At 42.9% G+C, this 23,885-nt stretch overlaps 1 protein-coding gene across 1 annotated transcript in view; it reads right to left on the bottom strand.

The window, feature by feature from the left end:
- NAGPA (N-acetylglucosamine-1-phosphodiester alpha-N-acetylglucosaminidase) overlaps window positions 1-23,885 on the bottom strand; it is a 30,623-nt gene that overhangs the window by 5,246 nt on the left and 1,492 nt on the right. Inside the window, exons 2-6 of the mRNA XM_082246911.1 lie at window positions 20,446-20,928; window positions 15,894-16,033; window positions 14,282-14,390; window positions 10,516-10,644; window positions 4,252-4,457 (exon numbers count right to left, since the gene is read on the bottom strand). Coding sequence (XP_082103037.1) covers window positions 4,252-4,457; window positions 10,516-10,644; window positions 14,282-14,390; window positions 15,894-16,033; window positions 20,446-20,928 — 1,067 coding nt within the window. The remainder of the gene's footprint in view (window positions 1-4,251; window positions 4,458-10,515; window positions 10,645-14,281; window positions 14,391-15,893; window positions 16,034-20,445; window positions 20,929-23,885) is intronic.

Here is a 23,885-nt window from a genome sequence, read left to right as displayed (position 1 = left end):
ACAAGAGAGAGGACAAAAAATTGGCAAAATAAATGGAAAAAATGCGAAACACCGCGTTCGGTATTCGGCCTTCGGCCAAACATTTCATTATTATTCGGCTTCGGCCAAGAATTTCATTTCGGTGCATCCCTAATATATATATATATATATATATATATATATATATATACACATATACACACACACACACACACACAGTATCTCACAAAAGAGAGTACACCCCTCACCTTTATTTGTAAATATTTTATTATATCTATTCATGTGACAACACCAAAGAAATTACATTTTGCTACAATGTAAAGTAGTGAGTGTACAGCTTGTATAACAGTGTAAATTTGCTGCCCCTCAAAATAACTCAACACACAGCCATTATTGTCTAAACCGCTGGCAACAAAAGTGAGTACACCCATAGGTGAAAATGTCCAAATTGGGCCCAAAGTGTCAATATTTTGTGTGGCCACCATTATTTTCCAGCACTGCCTTAACCCTCTTGGGCATGGAGTTCACCAGAGCTTCACAGGTTGCCACTGGAGTCCTCTTCCACTCCTCCATGAGAACATCACGGAGCTGGTGGATATTAGAGACCTTACGCTTCTCCACCTTTCGTTTGAGGATACCCCACGGATGCTCCATAGGGTTCAGGTCTGGAGACATGCTTGGCCAGTCCATCACCTTTACCCTCAGCTTCATTAGCAAGATAGTGGTTGTCTTGGAGGCGTTTGGGGGTCATATTCATGTTAGAATACTGCCCTGCGGCCCAGTCTCCGAAGAGAGGGGATCATACTCTGCTTCAGAATGTCACAGTACATGTTGGCGTTCATGGTTCCTTCAATGAACTGTAGCTCACTCATGCAGCCCCTGACCATGACATTCCCACCACCATACTTGACTGTAGGCAAGCCACACTTGTCTTTGTACTCCTCGTCTGGTCCCCACCACACACACTTGACACCATCTGAACCAAATAAGTTTATCTTGGTCTCCTCAGACCATAGGACATGGTTCCAGTAATCCATGTCCTTAGTCGGCTTGTCTTCAGCAAACTGTTTGCAGGGTTTCTTGTGCATCATCTTTAGAAGAGGCTTCCTTCTGGAAAGACAGCCATGTAGACCAATTTGATGCAGTGTGTGGCGTATGGTCTGAGCAATGACAGACTGACCCCCCCCACCCCATCAACCTCTGCAGCAATGTTGGCAGCACCTCATACATCTATTTCCCAAAGACAATCTCTGGATATGACACTGAGCACTTGCACTGAACTTTTTTGTTCGACCATGGTGAGGCCTGTTCTGAGTGGATCCTGTCCTTTTAAACCGCAGGATGGTCTTGGGCACCGTGCTGCAGCTCAGTTTCAGGGTCTTGGCAATGATCTTATAGCCCTAGGCCATTTTTATGTAGAGCAACAATTTTTTTTTTTTGGATCCTCAGCGTTCTTTGCCATGAGGTGCCATGTTGAACTTCCAGTGACCAGTAAGATAGTGAGAGCGATAACACCGAATTTAACACACCTGCTCCCCACTCACACCTGAGACCTTATAACAGTAATGAGTGACATGACAGCGGGGAGGAAAAATGGCTAATTGGATCCAATTTGGACATTTTCAGTTAGGGGTGTACTCACTTTTTTTGCCAGCGGTTCAGACATTAATGGCTGTGGGTTACTTTGAGGGGACAGCAAATTACGCTGTTTTACAAGCTGTACACTCACTACTTTACATTGTAGCAAATTGTAATTTCTTCAGTGATGTCACATGAAAAAGATATAATAAAATATATTTACAAAAATGTGAGGGGTGTTCTCACTTTTGTGAGATACTGTATATCTATATCTTTACAACCACTTTAAACTAATGTTGCACTTGGCCTACAGATTCCTTTCTAAAGCAGGTCACTAGTAGAATAGTAGAATTTCTAGTATTTGGCCAGCTTAAGCCTCCCTGTTGATTGATGAGAAAAAGACCAACAGAGAGGTTTAGGGAACAGAAGATGGCTGAGCCGAGTGCAACTGGATGAGTAAAATCTAGATTTGCATATTAGGTGAGGTATGTATCTCACTTAATCTGTAAAATTCAGAAACGCTAGGGGCCGTTAAATGATATATTTACTGGCCCCTTCCCCACTCTTCATCTCCCTGTATACCCGCAGCAGCCGGCCAGAGAGGGAAGTCGGCATTGCTGCAGGGGGGGGGATGAGGGGGGGGGGGCCCGGTCACAAAAGGGGGAATAAGATGAGGGCAGCAAATGGAGGGGGATATGTGACGCGGGGAGGGGGGGGGGGACAGTTACAGAAAGATGCACTGTGTCTGTGTCTCTCCCTCCAGCAGCTGAAAGCTGGTTGCAGGGAGAGGATCTGGCTTTTGAGCTGCTGGAGAGAGACACAGTGTCTCATTCTGCATCATTCTGTAATTATCTTACTGTCCCGCACACCGATCCCCCGGCTGTCCGGGCCCTTCTGTGTGCTCGAGCCCTCTCCAGGAGGCCTGGTGTTACCCCCATTGGCAGCCCTAGACATCATTATGCGCCAGCCAAACAAGATGGCTGAAGACTGGCACCCTGAAAAAGCTGAGGAGAAGATGCGGGTGCCAGCGAGGGACCTCAAATCATTGAAGCAGATGTGTGTATTGGGACTAAGGTTCCGCTTTAAGTAAAATTTGCATTTTGATAGGGTTTTTTCTTTTGTCATACCAGTGGTTAGTTAGAGGGGGTAAGTAATATCCTGGAATTGGGATCTATCTTACCTAGTAAGCAGTTCTACAAGATTAACTATGCCCTCTATCTGCCTACATTACCTTCTCCTTTTCTTACCTTTGTATCATAGGACACTAGCTGCTCTGTACGCCCCTTACATTTCTTACAGATTTGTTTTCTATCAGTGCTCTTCAGCAGCAAAAATGCACCATACAGCATTGAACACAGTGCCCTGCGCCCATCAAATCAATGGTAACTATCTCAGACAGTGCAAAGACCCATACCAAATGCCATGGGAGGCTCCAGTCAAACCGATGCTGGGTTAGGCCTCTTTCACACAGGCGAACCGTTCAGATCCGCCTGTCAGTTTTTTTTTGGCGGATCTGAACGGACGCCCCACGCATCGAATGTCAGTGGAGACTTGTCCGCTGACATCCGATCCGACAAATATGGACGAATGGAAACCCTAATTTCCATCCATCCAGCGGATTGGATCGGATGAGAACGGACAGACGGTCCGTTCCCATCTGATTCCCCCATAGAGAACAGCGGGACCTGACAGCTCTGTCTCCGCACACAGCGCAGGGACACAGCTGCCATCCGCCTGCTCAGCGGGGGATCGGCAAAACGTTCCCCTGCTGAGAAAAACGGAGTCCGCCTGACGGACTCCCTGTGTGAAAGGGGCCTAAAAGGTTTCAAACCCACCTGAGGATTTGTAGCCACTGCTTTTTTGTATGACGTAGTTGTGAATGTTAAAAGCACTGATTGTAATGGGTTTCCAAAGTTAAACTGTTTGTTACCCAACTTTCATATTCCCTATATGTGTCTGCTGTACCATGTACTCATATGAAAAATGATCCAGTTCTCTTTGTATTGCTTCCTTTGTGTGAAATCCCATGTGTTCCTGCCAGTCCCCTTGCTTTCCTATTTAAAACTGATCACACTAGGCATAGAAGCACATTCTTCCTAGCGTGGTCAGTTCTCTAACTATGCTGGAACCTGCTCTCTTCCCATGATCAGACTTGTCCTGACACGCCACCGCTGCACAGCCATTCACTGGGAAGCTCAGTGTGCTGCTGCTCCCCCCCCCCCCCCCCAAGCTCCTACCTATACTGCTGGGAACAGAAGGAATGTGAAAAAAAAAAAAAAGTATTTATGTTTTCTGATATTTACTCACAAACGTTTGGCTTTCATTTCTATTTCAGACCGAATGGGTTGTTTCACAAGGTTATTGTTTACAATCACTTTAAAGCTTTATCTCACCAGAAAAAGCTAGGGCGCTCACAGTCCTCTACTGTGGCAGAACTGCTCTCATAAGCTATGAGATAATCAGACACTGGGTGAGGAGGCTGCAGGCTTACCATAAGTACTTCCATCCCACTCTACTTTATAAAAAAAAAAAAAAAAAAAAAAAAAAACCCTTTTGAATTGCACAGAAAATGAAATGTCATGACTTCATCAGTGATTGGCATCCTTTAAAGGATTCTTTTTGATTATAAATAGATATACCATTGGAAAATAGATCTGAAATGAAAAATTAAATAAAATGAATAGAATGACATACTCTGGGTGCATTTCCCATGACCACTACAGTTTGAAGAGCCACAGAGAAGAACATCACAGGAACTCCCTGTCCAGTAGCCAGTACAATGACATGCTCCTGCAACACACTGTCCATGGCCTCCACAGTCAGGGGGATCACAGTACGGTTCATGGACACAAACGATGGTAGACACACTTCGTGGACAGCGCCACATTGTTTCATTCGGGCTATGGAAACAAAAATTAACACTGTGACAGTCTACAATTACTGTAAGTAATAAAGAAGTACGTGTTCCTTTAACTGCAGTAGAAGAAAAAAAATATTAGGCTAATAGCAGCAGCTTTTGAGCATTTTCTTCTGCTTCTAGAAGCAAAGAGTCTTCTCCTATGTGTCCATGCACACTATTTAAGGCTACGTTCACATGTTAGCATAGCGGATCACGGGCAGAATCACCGCGATTCTGCCCGCGATCCAGAAATCGCGGGACGCCTGTGCGTTGCCATTGATTTGCAATGGCACCCCAAACGCTGTGCGATGTTGCCACGATTTCTGCCTGCCTAATCGCGGTAACATCTCGCAAACAAAATTGAGGGTCGCATGACGTCCCAAAGAAGCTCTTGTACCTTTTTTGGTCGTCATGCGACCCGCGATTTTGTTTGCGCGATGTTACCCAATTCGACAGGTGGAAATCGCGGCAACATCGAACAGCATTTGGGGTGCCATTGCAAATCAACGGCAACGAACAGGCGTCCCGCGATTTGCAATGATTTCCGGATCGCAGGCAGAATCGCGGTGATTCTGCCTGCGATCCGCTATGCCAACATGTACAACGTAGCCTTAGTCTTCAAGCGTTTTTGAAGCTTCAGCTTCTAGGAGCACAAAAAAAAAAGACAAAAAAAAAAAAAAAAAAAAATGTTTTTTTGTGTTTTTTTAAGAGTGATTTGCCAGCAGAAAAAAAAACCTCTGAACACTCTTAATCCTTGCTAACTGCTCGTTTCCACAAAAAAGGAACTGCACAAAAAAAAAAAAAAAAAAAAAAAAAAAAAAAAAAGGGGGGGGGGGGGAATAAGTCACATTACAGGAAACCCCAATAAACGCTAACGCTTCTAAAAGCTGGGAAAAAAAAAAATGTTAATTAGGAGCGTTTCTCTGGCAATTTTTTTTTTTTTTTTAGCTTATTCACTGTGCGCAAAATCATGTGTATTATATATATATATATATATATATATATATATATATATATATATATATATATATATATTTTTTTTTTTTTTTCACGTGATTTTGCATTTCCAGGTAAAGGGGCGCATGCCGATAGCCAGGTCTCGGCCAGTGATTGGCTCCAAGTCACACAGAACACAGCTCTGAGTGTAAACAGCACAGAGCTGTATTGTTCAGTGACAGGGTATTGTATTCTTTTTCCAGGGAATGAAAACAACTATATCCCCAGTAAAAGCAGCACACAGTGCACACAAACATTTGTTAGGCACATATTTAACCCCTTGATCACTCTAGATTTTAACCCCTTCCTGCCCAATGCCGTTAGTACAGTGACAGTGCATATTATTAGCACTGATCCCTGTAATAATGGCACAGGTGATGCCAGTGGCACTTAGTTCCCACTCAGCGTCAGATTGGCCCCGGCATTACACATCGTTAGGCACACTTTTTACCCCTTGATTGCCCTAGATGTTAACCCCTTCCCAGCCTGTGTCATTAGTACAGTGATAGTGTATAATATCACTGATAACGGTATTAGTGTCACTTGTGATGTCAGTGGCAGTTAGTCAGTTTCCACTCAGTGTCAGTTAGTGTCAGATTGTCCGCTGCACTATCGCAGTCCCGTTATAAGTCGCTAATCGCCGCCATTACTAGTTTAAAAAAAATAAATAAAACTTCCAGTATACATCCCATAGCTTGTAGACGTTATAACTTTAACACCAACCAATCAATATACACTTATTGGGATTTTATTTTTTTTAACCAAAGACGTAGCAGAATACTATTTGGCTAAAAAGTATTGAGATTTGATTTTTTTTTTTTTTTTTTTTTTTTTTTTACTTTGAGATGTTTTCTAGCAGAATGTAAAAATGTTTTTTTTTTTTTTTTTTTTTTTCAAAATTTGTCTTTTTTTATTTTATATAATAATAATAATAATAATAATAAATAAAAACCCCGGAGGTGATCAAATACCACCAAAAGAAAGCTTCACTTGTGTGAGAAAAAAAAGATATACATTTAATTTGGGTACAGCAATTGCTAGTTCAAGTAGCGCAGTGCCGCATAGCAAAAAATGGCCTGGTCATAAGGGGCGGTAAACAAAGTGGTTATAGTGTGCATGGAGCCTTTCAAACCCAGAGTTATGCAGCCACAAAAAAAAATAAAAAAATAACAGAACAATGGTGGTGTGTAGCAGCGTACACAAAAACAAATCTGTATCCATCCATCTTAACTTAATTATATAACAAAATAAATAAAAATAAAAAATTATACACACACACACACAGAGAAAAGAAAGTATACAAAAAGGCCAGGTTTTCGAGATGTAAAAAAATCAGACTAAGATAAATCACTTCAGATTTTTCCCACCTGTGATATGGCCTAAATTCTGTGCAATTTGGTTAAAAACAAACTGAATTATTTAAAAGGGTAAAAATAAAAAATGGAAAAAATATTGAAGTTGCACAAACATGCACACCTATAACCACTTTAATACAGGGCACTTTCACCCCTTTCCTGCCGAGGCCAATTTTCAGTTTTCAGCGCGGTCACATTTTGAAATTGCAACGCTATACCCAAATTAAATGTTTATTATCTTCTTCACACAAATAGATCTCTATTAGTGGTAATAAATCATCACTGGGGTTTATTTTTTGCAAAAAAAAATCGTAAAAAAAAAAAGACGGAAAATTTGGGAAAAAAAACCCACAATTCTTCTTGGTTTTGGTGTTAAAAATTTTGCAAATAAGTAATTTTTCTTCTTCACTGATGTGCACTGATGATCAGTGCCTTGGTTATCAGTGAAAACAATGTACTCCCTTTGCCCTGTCAGATCAGCTCTCCTTTCCTCACACACTGTGTCTGTGTGGGGAAAGGAGAGCCGATTAACGGCAAATGTGTTTATATGTGACCAGTTTAGTTGGGCACAGCTGATCATAAAAGGTAAAGGGCTGCTGTGATTGGTCCTTTACCGCAATCATCGGTGTCCAAAGCACACAGAGGTCACAGAACGAGCCTGATTCGTCCCCCAGGGGCGTGCGGTAGGACGTTAATGGACATTTTACAAGAAGCGGAGGCCCACGCTGTAGCAGTCTTTTGGCTATAGCGCGGGTGGCAAATGGTTAAACCGATACTTTGTTGAAGCACATTTTGACTTTATGACAGCATTCAGTCTTTTGGGGTAGGAAATAGGAATCCATTAGCATGGCTCATCTTGCTTTGGGAATCTTTGCCCACTCTTCTTTGTAAGATGACCTCCTTTTCTGCCTGCTCTGGCTGGGTCATTCCAAAATGTTAATCTTCTTCCGGTGATGCTATTCATTAGTAGATTTGAAGATATGGGCGGCACAGTGGTGTAGTGGTTAGCACTTTCACCTAGCAGCAATAGGGTTGCTGGTTCGAATCCCAACCACGACACTACCTGCCTAGAGTTTGCATGTTCTCCCTGTGCCTGCGTGGGTTTCCTCCGGGTACTCCGGTTTCCTCCCACACTCCAAAGACATGCTGGTAGGTTAATTGGATCCTGTATAAAAAAAAAATAAAATTGGCCCTACTGTGTATGTATGTGAGTTAGGGACCTTAGATTGTAAGCTCCTTGAGGGCAGGGACTGATGTGAATGTGCAATGTATATGTAAAGCGCTGCATAAATTGACAGCGCTATACAAGTACTTGAAATAATAATAATAATAAATAAATATGCGTTGGATTATGGTTGTGCTGAGAGATTAAATTCCTCCTCATCTTAAGCTTTTTAGCAGAGGCCTGAAGGTTTTGTACCAAAATTGACTAATATTTGGAACTGTTCATAAGTCCCTCCACCTTGACTAAAACCTCAGATCCAGCTGAAGAAAAATAGCCTTAAAAACATAATGCTGCCACCACCAGGCTTCACTGTGGGTATGGTGTTTTTTTTGGTGATGTGCAGTGTTGGTATTGTGGCAAACATAATTTTTGGAATTATTGCCAAAAAGTTAAATCTTGGTTACATCAGACCAAAACACATTTCCCACATGCTTCTGGCAGACTTGATGTAGGTTTTTGGAAAATATACCACCTTGGATGTTTTTCTTAGTAAGAAAAGGCCTTCTCTACCCCATAGCCCAGACGTATGAAGAATACAGGAGATTGTTATCACATGTACTACACAGCCAGTACTTGCCAGATATTCCTGCAGCTCCTTTAATGTCGCTGTATGCCTCTTGGCAACCTTCCAGACCAGTTTTCTTTGCTGTTAACCATTTTTGAAGGAATGTTTAGTTCTTAGTAATGCCACTGTTGTGCCATATTTTCTCCACTTGTTGATGTCTTTACTGTGTTCCATGGTATATCTAAGCCTTGGAATTTTTTTTTTTTTTTGTCCTAACTGATACCTTCCAAACAGTGAGATCCCTTTGATGCTTTGTAAGCTCTTTGTGGATCATGACTTTTTTTTGTAAGAGGCAACTGGGTAAAGACTGGTTCACACTACAATTTCTGAGTTTTGAATGCATTTACATGAGTTTTTGATGCATTGTGGTCATCCCAATTCAGGACATGTGCATTCAAGTGCATTTTCCTGTGTTCTAGATGTGTTCCATACAGAAAAAAATGCAGCATGTTCTACTTCTGTTAACTGCACTGGAAAACACTACACTGGTGTGAACTAGGGCTTTGGAACACATGGAAAAAACACTTTGCATCAGTTTTTTAAGTAGATTAAAAACGCACTGGAGTGTATTTGGTATGTACCAGGCCTTAGGCTCCTTTCACACGGTCCGCTCCGTCTGCGGACTCCGTGCTGCTCAGCGGGGGATCGATACACTGATCCCCGCTCAGCAGGCAGGTGACAGCTCCCTCTCTGCTCTGTGTGCAGAGAGGGAGGTGTCAGAGCCCCGCTGCTCTCTATGGGGAATTGGATGACAACGGAACACCTGTCCGCTCTCATCCGATCCCCTGGACGGATGGAAAATAGGGTTTCCATCCATCCTGATTTCACGGACAGGATCGGATGCGGATGGCAGCGGGTGTCAGCAGACATGTCTCCGCTGACATCCGCTGCCCCATAGGGATGCATGGAGGATCTGATCAGATCCGCCTAAAAAACTGACAGGCAGATCTGATCAGATTGTTCGTGTGAAAGGACCCTTAAGCCCTGTACACACGCACCGATTGTCGGCCGAACGATCGGCCGTCTTTTGTCCAGTGTTGTTTTGTTGGTTGAAATGTCTCTAGACTGCACACAAATTTTGTCGGCCAACAACAACCAACTGCAGAAGTGATGTCATGTTCTGGTCTACTTTTTGTGTGTTTTTTCTTCTCTGAGCATGCCCAGTCTTGCTCATCTGGCTTTTGTCGGCCGAAATCTGTACTGACTGACGAACAATCGGCCGTTCTGGTGACGGCCAACAAAAATTTTATAGTCTGCACACCAGATTTTGTTCGGCCGAAAAGTCGCAGTCGGTTGTCGGAAGCATCATACTAACAAGCCGACAATCGTCCGATCGGACGTTGGCCGAACATTTACGGCCGACAATCTGTGCGTGTGTACGGGCCTTTAATGTCAGAAAAATCCTTCTAGAACAGTTGAACTTTATATAGGCCTAATCAAAGTTGCTTTCACTGATGGTAGGTGTGTACTGCCTACTATCAGTTTGAATATGATTGGTTTATTTTGAACACAGCCACATCCCCATCTATCAAAGGGTGCGTACACCTATGCAACCACTTTATTTTTTGCCACAAAAAAAAAACTATTTCAGTTTATTTGTAATTGAATTGCACCGAGTATAGGTCACATTAAATGTGGGAAAAAATTCAGATGCGATTTATCTTGGTCTGATTTTTTTACATCTGAAAAACCTAGCAATTTTACTGGGGTGTGTATACTTTATTTCCACTGTATAAGTTATTTTAATATTTTCACTTTACGTGTGATTTATAGTATTGATATAAGACCATGCTTCTGCGGTAAATTTTCAGCCCAGCCTTCGCAAAATTCATTCATTTCATATAGCCTACATAGCACTTTATTATACATAAATACATCCCTTATTTTGATTAGAGAAAACTGAAATTTCAGTACATACCAGTGATCAGAAGGATAATTGGCCAGGGTTCCATTAAGTACCAGAGTGGCTGATCCTCCTCCATCAAGGTTAATGGCATTGTAAACTCCTTGATCTTTTAAGAAACTGGCCATCTCCCACAAGTTTAGGCTGAAGATTCAAATAAAAATATGAGTTTCTTTTTCCAACAAAAATGTTTACATCTATACAGTAGGCTGGATATATTTCATGACAAAACTTATAATTATTCTACTCTTTACTTTTTACGTTATGTATATACTGGTTATTTTGAAATGACAATGTTAAACTGTAAACAATATTGATTAAACCCTACTCATCCAATCTAGTCAAACCCTGCCAATAAATGCCAGCGAGTTGCTGTTCCTGGTTGGCAGTGGCACCAATATGAAGGATCACCTAGCCTCTGCATTTGCAGCTTACTATGTGACCCCTGGAAATAAATTATTAAAAAAAAGGTACTGATTTTATTATTTTCTCACTTCATTAACCATCAATTCATTTTTGTGGGCCTTGCCAAAAGAGTTAGGGAAGCAATGAAAGTTTACATATTCATTAACAAACATTTTTTGTCTTTTTTTTTTTTTAAAAAACACTGGCTTAACCGACGTTATCAGTTAGGAGCAAAATGTGCAGCAAATCTATTTCTACAGAAAAGACATGTGAGAAGAATTGAGGAGGCCAGTGGCACTGTTACCAATCCTGCTGAATACCAAACAGAAGGGATTTGTCAGAGACTCGCAGTATCTCTGGTAATAGTTAGACATTTCTATGTACAATAAGCTTTGATCTCCATGTGAAGGCAAGGCTGATACTACAGACCCACTGATCCCATTCTTTTTACATGCATCTGAATTTTCAGCATGGTCTTAGGCTGGCCATACACTATACAATTTTCTTGTTCAACTTTCCTTTAGATTTACCTAAACCATATAATATAAGTTCAAACCTGAACACTTTCAATTTGTATGCAATCAGGCAGGCCCTTGCACTACATAGTTGAAGGTAAATCTAAAGGAAATTGAATAAGAAAATTGTATGGTGTATGGCCAGCCTTACTTTAAGTAACAGACATATTTGCCAAGCTGAATAATACACTAGCTGTATACTGTTTTCTATTCAAAGGCAAGTCTAGGCTAATTTTTTATTTAAAATCTAACTAAACTCTCCTATATGAGTCTAAACAAGTCACAAATCCATTTACCATGTAATGCACAGCTGGAGGATAGCTGAAGTAAAGCCAGGTACACACGATTCGTTTTTTTTTTTTTTTTGTTCAACCAGCGAAAAAAAAAAACGGTCAGCTCTCCGTCTCCCCCCCCCAGAACAGTTCGATCAGCAATCTTTCATTGGCTGAGAGCGCTGATCTGGACTCGGTCTGGTGCTGGGTTTCCAGCAAGCACGGTTGTCTTCTGTCGGACAGACCATCATGGGCAGAATATTGGATGTGGTTTTTTTTTTGAACTGGCAAATGTCTCCCGACATTCTGCCCGTGTGTACAGGGCTTAAAAGCGGTAGTATACTCAGACCTTTTTTTCTCAATTTCAATTTAAAGCCTGTAATTTGTTAATCACATAGCCTGTAAATCATATGATAAAAAATCATCCTTACATCTCTTATTGATCCCATTCTGCAGCGTTTTTGTTCATGTATAGCGCCGCCATCCTTACTGTTGTTTCCCTGTTCTTCTCTGTGATGTATTTCTGCCCTCAGTGTTCGGTCTGTTAAGAAATCCCACGCATGCACACTAGCCGCAGTTTCTCCTCGCATCTTTGGCTCTCTCCACTATCACTCCCCTGTGACGTTGCAAGTCACATTGGGTAGTGGAGGAATGCCTGAATGGGGACAGACGGAGTCTCGCGAGAGCACGGGGCTGACGTCTAGTAAAGGAAATGACACAGCCCCGGTGTGAGACCCTGCATTATTCCGGCAGCAGCAATAACTTGCCGGAAAATCAGGATGAATGGAGCATGCGCGGGTGACGTCATTAGAAATTACAAGCAAAATATCTAAGCAAAGGAAAAAGTGAGTGGCAAAGGAGAAAGGTAAAAATATTATATGCACACATACGATTTTAAATATGTAAAGTACTATGAATGAGTATACTACCTCTTTAAGGCCGGGTTCACACATGTGAATTCAAGCACCGTTTCACAGCTAATTGACAAAGTAGTTGTTCAGCGTTTCAGGTCAGTTTTTGATCAGGATCAGGTCAGGTTTACATCAGAATCAGGTCAGGATTTTATACTGTTCACAACTGAATGACATATGCCATTCAGAAGCATTCCCAAAGAAATCAATGGGCCTGAATTCGCACCTGAGCAGGACCGCACTGCCCAGATTCATAGGGGAGGTTTTTGCACCAGGAATTGCAGACTCACTCCTAGGAGGGTCATCCCACGCCACTGGCTTCACATTAGTATGCCTTGGCAGACTTCCACTCACTCTGGTATTTTCGTTTATTGCCAATGGATTGCCAATGGATTTCACACTTTCCTACCCCTATATATATATATATATATCTCACTTCCACTCCCAGATCAGGCGTTTGCGGCCGCTACCTGGGGGTTGCACAGGTCTCTCATCCCGCCTCAGCCGATGTGAGTACTTATCCGCTTTTAGATCCATTTTAAAATAAAATTTTATGATTACTGCGTTGTATTTTGATACGGTGTTGTATTATATTTATAGACCAAATACGCATCTGCTCTTGAAGAAGTGAGTCGAATCTCACGAAATGCATTGAGCCTCAAGATGTTTATGTACCAATATACAATTTATACTGTTATGGACCTAGATGTATACTTTTTTGTATTTTTACTGTTTGATCCTGTCTACTGTGTATTGTGACAAAATAAAATGCAGTATTTATGGCCTACGGTACCCACCTCATTTAAAGTCCTATGGGCGTTTTTCTTTTCTTTTCATGTACGAATAGGGATGGAGGTGTGTTACCTATCTAAAGCAGTCTCAGACCCTGCTCTCTTTTTTGCCCAGATTCAAAACGCATCTAATTCGCATGTGTGAACCTAGCCTAACAGAGGCAGTTCTGTCAATCCAGAAAGCAGCGGTTAGGACTAGGTGTGGCAAGGTACTATTAGACAAGCTACAGGCTAGGGAATCAGCAGTGAAAATGCTGATAGCCATGTCACTTACAAATGTTTTTTTCATCCCACTGTAACGCAATCAGGCACAGCCTACATGAGTGACAATTCTATTCTAAATTCAGGAGCAGTGCAGTATTGTTGTCACACCATCACATGAAAGCTGCATTAGGTATACTTTAATAGCAGGATCAATAGATATTTGTGGGACTTTGCAGGGGGACTGAAAACTGTAACTGCGCTCTGTGTCCTATGGATGCAGAGAGCCGGCTCAGCAGCGAGCATGCATGAGTGCCCCCAAAGCAACCGGCTTGCTATGGGGGCACTTGGAAAGGGCGAGAGGCCCAGAGTGCCAGTGGGGGTCCCAAGAAGAGGAAGGTCAGGGCTGCTTTGTGCAAAATCACTGCACAGAGCAGGGAAGTATGACATGTTTATTATTTTTTTTAAATAAAATGTTTTCCTTTACAAACACTAAGTGCTGCAGTACATATTTTTTTAATGGGAGGTCAGAGTTCTACTTTAGGAATGTAGGATTTCCACATATAAATCTCATTTATTTTAAATGAGTTTTTCCCCAATTTGAGACAGATTTAAAATATACCTATGAACAGGTACCAAATATAAAAACGCTACATCCAACTGTGTAAGGAGAGCGAGAGACTTACCCTCTCCCATCAGTCTGTCCGTCTGCATGAAACAGAATAAGACGCCCCTTTGTATCATGCCCCACTGCTGTTCTAGCCGATATCTTACTAATAAACGCATCAAAATTACCTGGTGAACAAAAGAGAGTTAACACTTATTGAGCTGAAGAAAACAAGTCAAACTGCAAAAAAAATACACATTGCTACTTTCAACATACTAATAAACCACTGACAAGCGACAGAAGGGACTCTATGTTATAAATACTTCTCCCAGCCTGTTAGCATTTTTTTTCCAAGTGAATAGTCTTGGGACAAAGAGTGTACATGCAGGAGTTATGTCACCCTGGCCAATCAAGATGGCTAAAGGCTCCAAAACCGGGCATACTCGCCTGACCTAAACTCTATAGAGAAGCTGTGGGGTATTGTCAAGAGGAAGATGAGATACCAGACCCAACAATGCAGAGGAGCTGAAAACCGCTATCAAAAAACCTGGACTTCCATAACACCTCAGCAGTGGCACAGGCTGATCGCCTCCATACCACGTCGCATTGATGCAGTAATTCATGCAAAAGGAGCCCCAACCATGTATTGAGTGCATACTATACTGAGTAGTAGAACAATTCTCCTGCGCTCAAGTGAAAAATAGGCCGGAGGGAAGAGGAATACTTCAGACTTGAGTGGACAAAGCTTGCGGTCTTGCTGCCCCTTCAGGATCAAGGGTATCCGAAAACCAACTAGGGAACAACAAAAAAGAAAAAGGGGCTCACCGACCTAGTGCATTACCACTAAAAATGTATTAAAAATATTAAAAAGTATACATTATACTCACAAAGCAGGTGTGTATGGACACACAACATAATACACATAAAGTCTCCAAGGTAGCCAAGGAACCGCACTGTGCTGAATGGTATGCAGTGTGTCGCATGAGGCTGTTGTGTCTAGGCTGACGCGTTTCAGGGGCGAACCCCCTTCCTCAGAGCCAACTCTGAGGCAGCAACTCTTTTTGGCTCCGAGGAAGGGGGTTCGCCCCTGAAACGCTTCAGCCTAGACACAGCAGCCTCCTGCGGCACACTGCATACCATTCAGCACAGTGCGGTTCCTTGGCTACCTTGGAGACTTTATGTGTATTATGTTGATGTGTGTCCATACACACCTGCTTTGTGAGTATAATGTATACTTTGCATACTATACTGTACATGGACATACTTTTCAGTAAGCCAACATTTCTGTATTAAAAATCCTTTTTTTTTTTTTATTGGTCTTATGTAACATTCTAATTTTCTGAGATACTGAAATTTGGGTTTTCACTAAACTTTAAGCTATAATCATCAAAATTAAAAGAAATAAATGCTTGAAATATATCACTATGTGTGTATATAAAATAGGAGTTTCACTTTTTAAATTGAATTACTGAAATAAATTAATTTTTTGATGATATTCTAACTTTATGAGGTGCACCTTTATATTGCAAAAGAAAAAACAACATTAGGCCCAAACCACTTAGCATTTTAAATGGACATTTTAGGGGGAAAAAAAAAAAAAAAAAAAAAAGTATTTCTTGGGAGTATTGGATACTTATCCTGAAATTGTGCCACTTGGTGGAGAAACGCAGCAGATGAAAAGTGAAGCTAACCTGTAGTTTGAGTCTCGTCACATTCCACGCTCTTGCTCTGGTCAATATGCACCTCACCATTCCGCAACAACCACACAACTCCACTCACAAGCTGTACAAAAGGATTCTCCTTATCCAAGACCTCCTCTTCAGATAGATAGCTAGAATTCACATAAAGAGAACACAATCAAAAAGGTTAAACCCTTATTTGCCATCAGATGACAAAAATTCTAGCAAAGTTTAGATTGTTATAGGAAAAGAAACGCTTACTAAAACTAGATATAAAGATGATTTAATGATATTTAAATTATTTTATACCCTTAGAAGGAAACCTGTGTTGAGAGTAGTATGCATACTGCCATTGTAGATCTCTTCTTTAAAAGACGATCTAATTAAACAGTTTCAGCACTTCACTCTGACTATTCAGTCTATATGCCTGTTTCAAACCAGTGACAGGAAGTTCCTGATTTCAAAATCACCAGGAAGTTAACAATGGTGACTTCCGTACTGTTTCCTTTATAGTTGAAATGCAGACAAGAATCCTTTTTTTTTTTTCTTCACCTGCCAAAAGATTTTGTGATATAGTCTTTTTTTCACACTGAAAAAGCAAAAAGATAACTGCAGCATTTCCTTGTTCAGCATTACAGTGTCCTGTGTCACCTACCTGTTTAAAGAACAAAAGAGATGACGCTGATACACTCTCCAATGAGCAGGCTGGAGGCAGAATGTATCAGAGAAAGATGCAAACTGAACTAGGAAAGCTGAACCAAGAAATGTAAGCAAAATCTCAATGTGTCATAAATGGGCAAAATACAAGACTGAACAGAATTACTAGTCCTTTGGCAGGTAAACAGTGTGTGTGTGTGTGTATATAAATATATATATTATATATACATATATACACACACACATATATATATATACACATACATACATACATACATACACACATACATACTAGGGATGCACCGAAATGAAATTCTTGGCCGAAGCCGAATAATAATGAAATGCTTGCCCGAAGGCCGAATACCGAACGCGGTGTTTTGCATTTTTTCCATTTATTTTGCCAATTTTTAGGGGGCACGCTGATGGGCACATTTTATGTTAGGGGGCACGCTGATGGGCACATTTTATGTTAGGGGGCACGCTGATGGGCACATTTTATGTTAGGGGGCACGCTGATGGGCAAAACAAAACATTTAAATCAGCGTTGCTCTTAACATAAAATATGCTCATCAGAGTGCCCCTTAAAATAAAATATGCCCATCAGAGTGCCCCTTAACATAAAATATGCTCATCAGCATGTCCCTTAGCATAAAATAAGGGGCACGCTGATGGCCACATTTTATGTCAAGGGAGCACTCTGTTGGGCACATTTTTTTTCTTTTTTTTTTTTTTTAAGGGGCACTTTATAGGGCACTCTAATGTAATGAGCATGGCAAGTGGCAACAACATATGGCAGTCTGCACACTAATGCTTGTGCAGCTGCCAGCTACCGTATTCTCCCCCAAATGTGCTCAGCTCCACATCACATACCTGAACTGCAGCCAGAGCCAAAAGCCACGAACAGGGGGACGGGGCGTGGACCTAGTGTGAAGGAGCCGCAGTCAGGAGCAGGGGGCGGGACACGCGCGTGACGTCACACCCCCTACTCGCGGCCGGACAGGACACCGGTGGCGTGTGAGAAGGGAGCCGCAATGAGGAAGGTGAGCGGTCAGGGCGGAAGCTGACATTGTTCGGCTCAAAATTATTCGGCCTTTTGACTTATTCGGCCGAACGCCGAAAGTGCTATTTTCTCTATTTTCGGCCGAATAATGTTCGGCCGCCGAATATTCGGTGCATCCCTAATACATACAGTATGTACTTCAGAAGGTGTATTTAGGCTGGATTCACACTATTGCGATGTCAGACATCGTATGTAATCCGCACCGCATTGCAGTGCAGATCACACGCGATGTCTGTGCGATGCTAATTCAGCCATACAGTTTGTATGGCTGAATTTGCATAACATTCGGACCAAAATGGTACAGGACCTTTTTTTTGGTCTGCACTGGAACCAGCTTGTATGGGTGTTCACACCCATGCGATCCAATTCCTGCATCATTTCACAAATCGCACTGCGATCCAATCTGGGGGTGTCATTAATTTTGTATTGACACCAGCATCGGTTCGCACAGAGCACTGTGAACTGCCTGCAAATTAGATGCGATGTGGGACCCGCACCAGAATCGCACATGTTCCCGCATCGCAATAGTGTGAACCCAGCCTCAAAGTGCAAGTTCAGCTTTTTCACAAAATTAGCCCAGACCCCCACCCAACCCCCTCTACATATTTAGCTGTGCCAGCAGGTTTGTATTCACCACCTCTGAAGGCTGCAGTTTCCTGCGCTGTAATGCAGCCTGGTTGGTAAAATTCTAGAGCTGAGCTGTCTGCACTTGCTTCCTAACATCCCATAAACTTGAATTGGACAACTGCCCATTTAAGAATATGAACTTTAGTGTACAGGCAGCAGGGGAATTTTGCTTTTCAGAAAAAGTAGATCCCAGATAAAGGCCCATTCACATGGGCGCTGAGGTCTGTGGAGCATAAATGGGCTGTGTGTTTATACGGCTTCAGCTGCCAGGTGCTGTGTGCAGGCAGCCCATGAGTGTGTATGGGAATGCAATGGCTGCATGGACACAGCTGCTTATTCTAATGTGACAGGGGTGTGATTGGGTGGCTCCAAAGACAGTCTGCTTTCAGGGCCGCTCACCTGCATGCCTGTCAGATTAGGTCAAGAAACTGTGTCTGTGCAGCCCATACACCAGCGGTCACTAAATGGCGGCCTGCGGTCCATTGGCGGACCGCATGATGCTACCACGAGGCCGTATTCAGCCCCCTCCTCAATGCGTCTCCCGGCTCACCTGCAGCCAGTGTTGTCCTGACGGGCCGCGAGTAGGGGCGTGACGTCATCCGAGCGTCCCGCCCCCTGCTCTGACTGCGGCTCCCTCTCGGGACTCGCACAGCTGTTTGATGACGCGCGGCCGGCGGAAGTGACGGGGGTATAGCAATCTGAGCGTGTATCTGTCAGAACACCAGGCAGCGAGCTAGGGCGTGACACTATGTGCACGCCCCACCCCCCTGTTTGCAGCTTTTGGCTCAGCTCCTGGCTCCAGGTATGTGGAGCACATTTTTAGGGGAGAACAGCTGCACAAGCTTTAACAAGTGTGCAGAATGGCATATTTTGGTATATTTTGTTATGCTCATTATAGTGCCCCATAAAAAAAAAAAAAAAAAAAAAAAAAAGAGTTCTCCCTTGACATAAAATGTGCCCATCAGCGTGCCCCTTATTTTATGCGAAGGGACACGCTGATGGGCATATTTTATGTTAAGGGGCACTCTGATGGGCATATTTTATGTTAAGGGGCACTCTAATGGGCATATTTTATGTTAAGGGGCATGCTGATGTGCATATTTATGCTGTGGTACACACTAATGGGCATATTTTATGTTATGGGGCACTCTAATGGGCATATTTTATGTTAAGAGCAACGCTGATTTACACGTTTTGTTTTGCCCATCAGCGATCCCACCATCATAAAATGTGCCCATCAGAGTGCCCCCTAACAAAATGTGCCCATCAGCGTGACCCTTAACATAAAATATGACCATCAGCGTGCCCCTTATTTTATGTTAGGGTCACGCTGATGGGCAAATCTTATGCTAAGGGGCACGCTGAAGGGCATATTTTATGTTAAGGGTCACGCTGGTGGGCACATTTTGTTCTGCCCATCAGAGTGCCCCTAACATAAAATGTGCACAGACTTGAGATTCAGACCTCGGCCCAATGAACATTTTAGCCACCGGACCTCCTTGAATTTTAATTCATTACCCCTGCTATACACTATTGCATGGGTTGCCTGCATGTAGCACCTGGAGGCTTCAAGCCACATTACACAATGCCTATTCATGGCCTACAGCAGCCTCTCTCTGAACCTTTTCAACAGAGGAACCCTTGAAATAACTTTCCAGTCTCAGGAAACCCCTGCTAAAGCTGGCTATCTACAACTCATGGTACATTAGTGTGATGTTCAGTGGGAAGAATACTCCTTACACTTGTAGTCATTGGGAAGAATTCCCCCTTACAGATAGCTAAAAAGATCAATGGTGTCAGTGGGAACTTATTTGTGAGGCAGAAATTGCTAATTGTTCAAGAAACCCCTAGCAACCTCTGGAGCAACTCTAGGATCCATGGAACCCTGGCTGAGGAACCCTGGTCTATGGGTCTCAGCGCCTGTGTGAATGAGGTCTTATGGGCCATACACAGACTTTTTCCTTTAGACTTACCAAAACCATATAATATGAGGTCAAACTTAAACACTTTCAATTTATATGCAATCAGGCAGGCCCTTGCACTACATAGAAAAGGTAAGTCTGAAGGAAATCTAATCACAAAAGTTGTATAGTGTGTATCCATCTTTAGAGATTGGTTAGTCCTGGATTTGTCCAGTCACCTCCAGTGATCCAGTCTAGTCATAAAAACAAATACAAATAAAAGCTTTGAAACTTATACACAATTTACAAAATTTCTCACCCAAACACCATGGTACCATCAGCTCTAATGCCAAACTGGGCATTTTGTATTCCTTTTGAGTTCTGAACCAATCTGCCATTGCTGACAACGTTTCCAAGACATTGAAAAGTTGAAGTATTAAAAAATCCTCCATTTTGGGCCACAAGGCACTTTCCATATTTTGCAGTTTCTTCCACAGTTGCCTTAAAATTACTGGCACATCCTCCAGGACTCCCAGGCTCCAGCACAGATACAGTCTTAAGTGGGTTATTAATAAATGTAAAGTGCCCATAAACAGCCTTTTTAGGAAAACCAGGAAACATTGAGATATAAGTCCTAGTGGAGGCCACAGGCCATGTTGTATCATTATTACTAGGCCATGTCTCGTGCGTTTTGTTTCCATGAGTGACACGCAGACAGTCTCTGGTCTCACGATGACTGCGGCTCGGGCCATGCTTAGAAAGGGGGTGATATGGGGACAGCAAGTCGTCAACCAGTGAATTTCTGCAATAAGACAAACACAACAGAATTATTTTTGGTCCTTTTACAATGCAAAGAATGACAAAATAAACTTCTTCCATAACATGTCAGTAACATTTAGGCTGTGTGGTTCCTGTAGAGATTTTTTTGTAGGAAATCAGATGGATTAGAGCGATTCTGAATGGTCAAGGCAGTCATGTGCCTTTGCTGACCAATGGGAATTGCTCTGCTTCATCCCGGAAGTCCTACAGAAAGACGGGAAGAAGAATCTCGATTTCAAATCCCTAGACCACTACACCAGCTGCATTGGAGGTAAGTACAGCTGGGAGCTGGGGGGGGGTTTAACCTTTTTTGAAAAGGCAAACTTACACTTTCAGCTGAGCTCCATCCTTAATTTTTTTTTTTTTCACACCTGAAGCAAACCCTTCACTGTGTTGCAACAGCTATCATGAGTCTGCCTTCAAATCTTATCTGAATGACAATCATTAGTCAGTCCCCTTACTTCCTGACCAGTACTGTCGTTTCCTGCCCCTTAGAACTATTAGCTTCCCCCCTAGGTATACAGAAACCTATTAAAGGGATGCCAGGGCTGGGCAGGAAGTTGTCACTAGGGATGCACCAATACCAAGTATTTTCACAGGTACTCATACGCATGAAAATGTTCCCGATACCCGAAACCGATACTTTGCATTTGCGATTTGTGTCTATAAAAAATGAATTGGTGCAAATTGCACAGTATTAGAACAGGAATGCGGGGCAATTCCTGCCCAAATCGTATGGGATTCCCCCCACTACTCCCATGTGTGTGAACCCAGTATCGAAAGGAAAGTGCCATCTAGTGCAGCAATGGGCAGTTTATTAAAAATGTTATAACAACTCACACAGGGGAGTATCATGAAATGAGCGGGCCCGTGTGCAAGAAAAAAAAAAAAGTGGGCCCCAGGCATTGATAACAAAAAAAAAAGCCGTACGCTACTGTGAAATGTGGGCGTGGCTTAAAGGGGGTGTGGTTTAATAGAGTCTGAGGTGACGTACATTGTGAGAATGCAGTAATGGAAAATAGGGAATGTACAGTGTACGGCGGTGGGTACTATGTGCAGGAGAGGGGTATGGTGGACAGGGTTAGTAGGGCAGGGTCAGTCGTTTTTTTTATTTTTATGTTTTTGTTTTTTTTACAATTTATTTTGTTTTTAATTTTTTGCACAGTGTTTTTTTAGGGAGAGGAGGTTGGGGCAGTTGACAGTGTCGGTAGGGTGGGTGGGAGTAGATGGTGCCAGCTGTTTTTATTTTTTTTTAGAATTTCAATTTTTATAATTTTTTTTACATTTTTGGTTTATTTTATTGAAATTTGTTTTTCAGCCCTGTTGGTGGCCTTTGGTGAGATATCAGGGGGCTAAATAGACCCCTGACATCTCCCCTTTGGGACAGAGATTCCCCAGCCCCTTTCTCAGCAGCCTCAGCATTGAAAATGAATGGACAGAAAACAGAGACTCCTGTTCATTCATAAACTAAGGCTCGGTTTCCACTAGCGCGGCTACAAAGTTGTGCTACTTCTAGCGCGACTTCGTAGCTAAAGTTGTTTGCAGGTTTCAGTGAGACTTGTCCCTCATTATAGACGGAAGTCGCACTGAAGACGGCTCAAAAGTAGTGCACAAACTACTTTTGAAGTCGCCGCAACTCAAGTCGCGGCAGTGGAAACGGGCCAGATAGAAATCAATGGCTTTTGACTTGCTGTGCGGCTTGACATGTGTCAAGTCGCACAGCAAGTCACACTAGTGGAAACCGAGCCTGAAGCAGAGTAAACAAAGTTTTCTCTGCTCAGTCAACACAGGAGTGATCGTTCACTGTGTCAAATTGTGAAAAGGAAGGGGCCGGTAAATGACATATTTACCGGCCCCTGCCTCCACTCTCCATCCTGACACATTTACCCAGCAGCTGGCAGGAGAGGAGGGAAGCCGGATGTGGGGGGACAAGGGGGGCTGGAGGAGGAGGACACATGGAACACCCGGGGATCGTTGTGGCAGTGGGGACAGCTGTGACCCCTGATCTCCCTGCGTGGCTTTTCAGCTGACAGCCACGGGAGGGAGAGAAGGAGAAGCGGCTGAAATGCATTGCAGGGAGATCAGTGGTCACAGCGGTCCCTCCCGCAGCTCCGGCTGTGAACCAGGGGACCATCCATGTGTGCAGTGTGGGTCACAGTGTGCACCCTGCACTCATAGATGATACGCCACTGAACTCACATTAAAGTACATACCCAGTCAAATCCAAATCTGCATGGTGTCCCTATCCCACCAATGATAGAAAACCACAGCAGCTAGAGGAGATGTATAGGCGGTCCACCTCCAATCTGACATCACTACCCCCCACTACCCACAGGGGCCCTGGAACTTCTTCTCTAGCCCTGGTTTTCTATTGTCAGCAGAACAGGGACACTATGCAGATTTGGATTTGACAAGATATGTAATTTAGCTCCTGGTCTCACCATTGTGACCTGTCATGCGATTTGAAAGTTTCAAATCGCATGACAAGTCGCACCCTATTGACAGCAATAGAAAAAAAAAAAACAAAGAGGAGAAGCGCTCTAAGTGCAGACAGTTTATTAATACATGTGAGGCAATGTGTGTGGTAACTCACAAGACATGAATGAAGGTCAAGCTGTGTAACATCATTAGATCTTTAAGACATCCTCTTGGGGGAGGGGGGTTGTGACATCCACTCCAAAGCGCCGACCTGGAGAAAGAGCGCGCCGGGTACACTGACCCGCGCATGCTCAGAAACGCGTCGTGCCTGCCGTTTTTTTTGCTGTTTGAACACACCACTCCTGGTGACGGCAGAGCGTCCATCCATCTACGGAACCTTGCAGCCGCCAGTCACCTCCATCTGACCGCTTATCGTGGACCGAGGCGGGAGGCATCCGGCTTGCTCTCCTCCCATTAACATTGACTCAGCCACGGACGGCGCTTTGGAGTGGATGTCACAAC

The sequence above is a fragment of the Pelophylax lessonae genome (assembly GCF_965119305.1).
Source record: "Pelophylax lessonae genome assembly, chromosome: 2".
In the NCBI taxonomy this organism is placed as follows: domain Eukaryota; kingdom Metazoa; phylum Chordata; class Amphibia; order Anura; family Ranidae; genus Pelophylax; species Pelophylax lessonae.
Note: the sequence above shows the minus strand (reverse complement) of the source record. Positions and strands in the feature narration are given on the sequence as shown.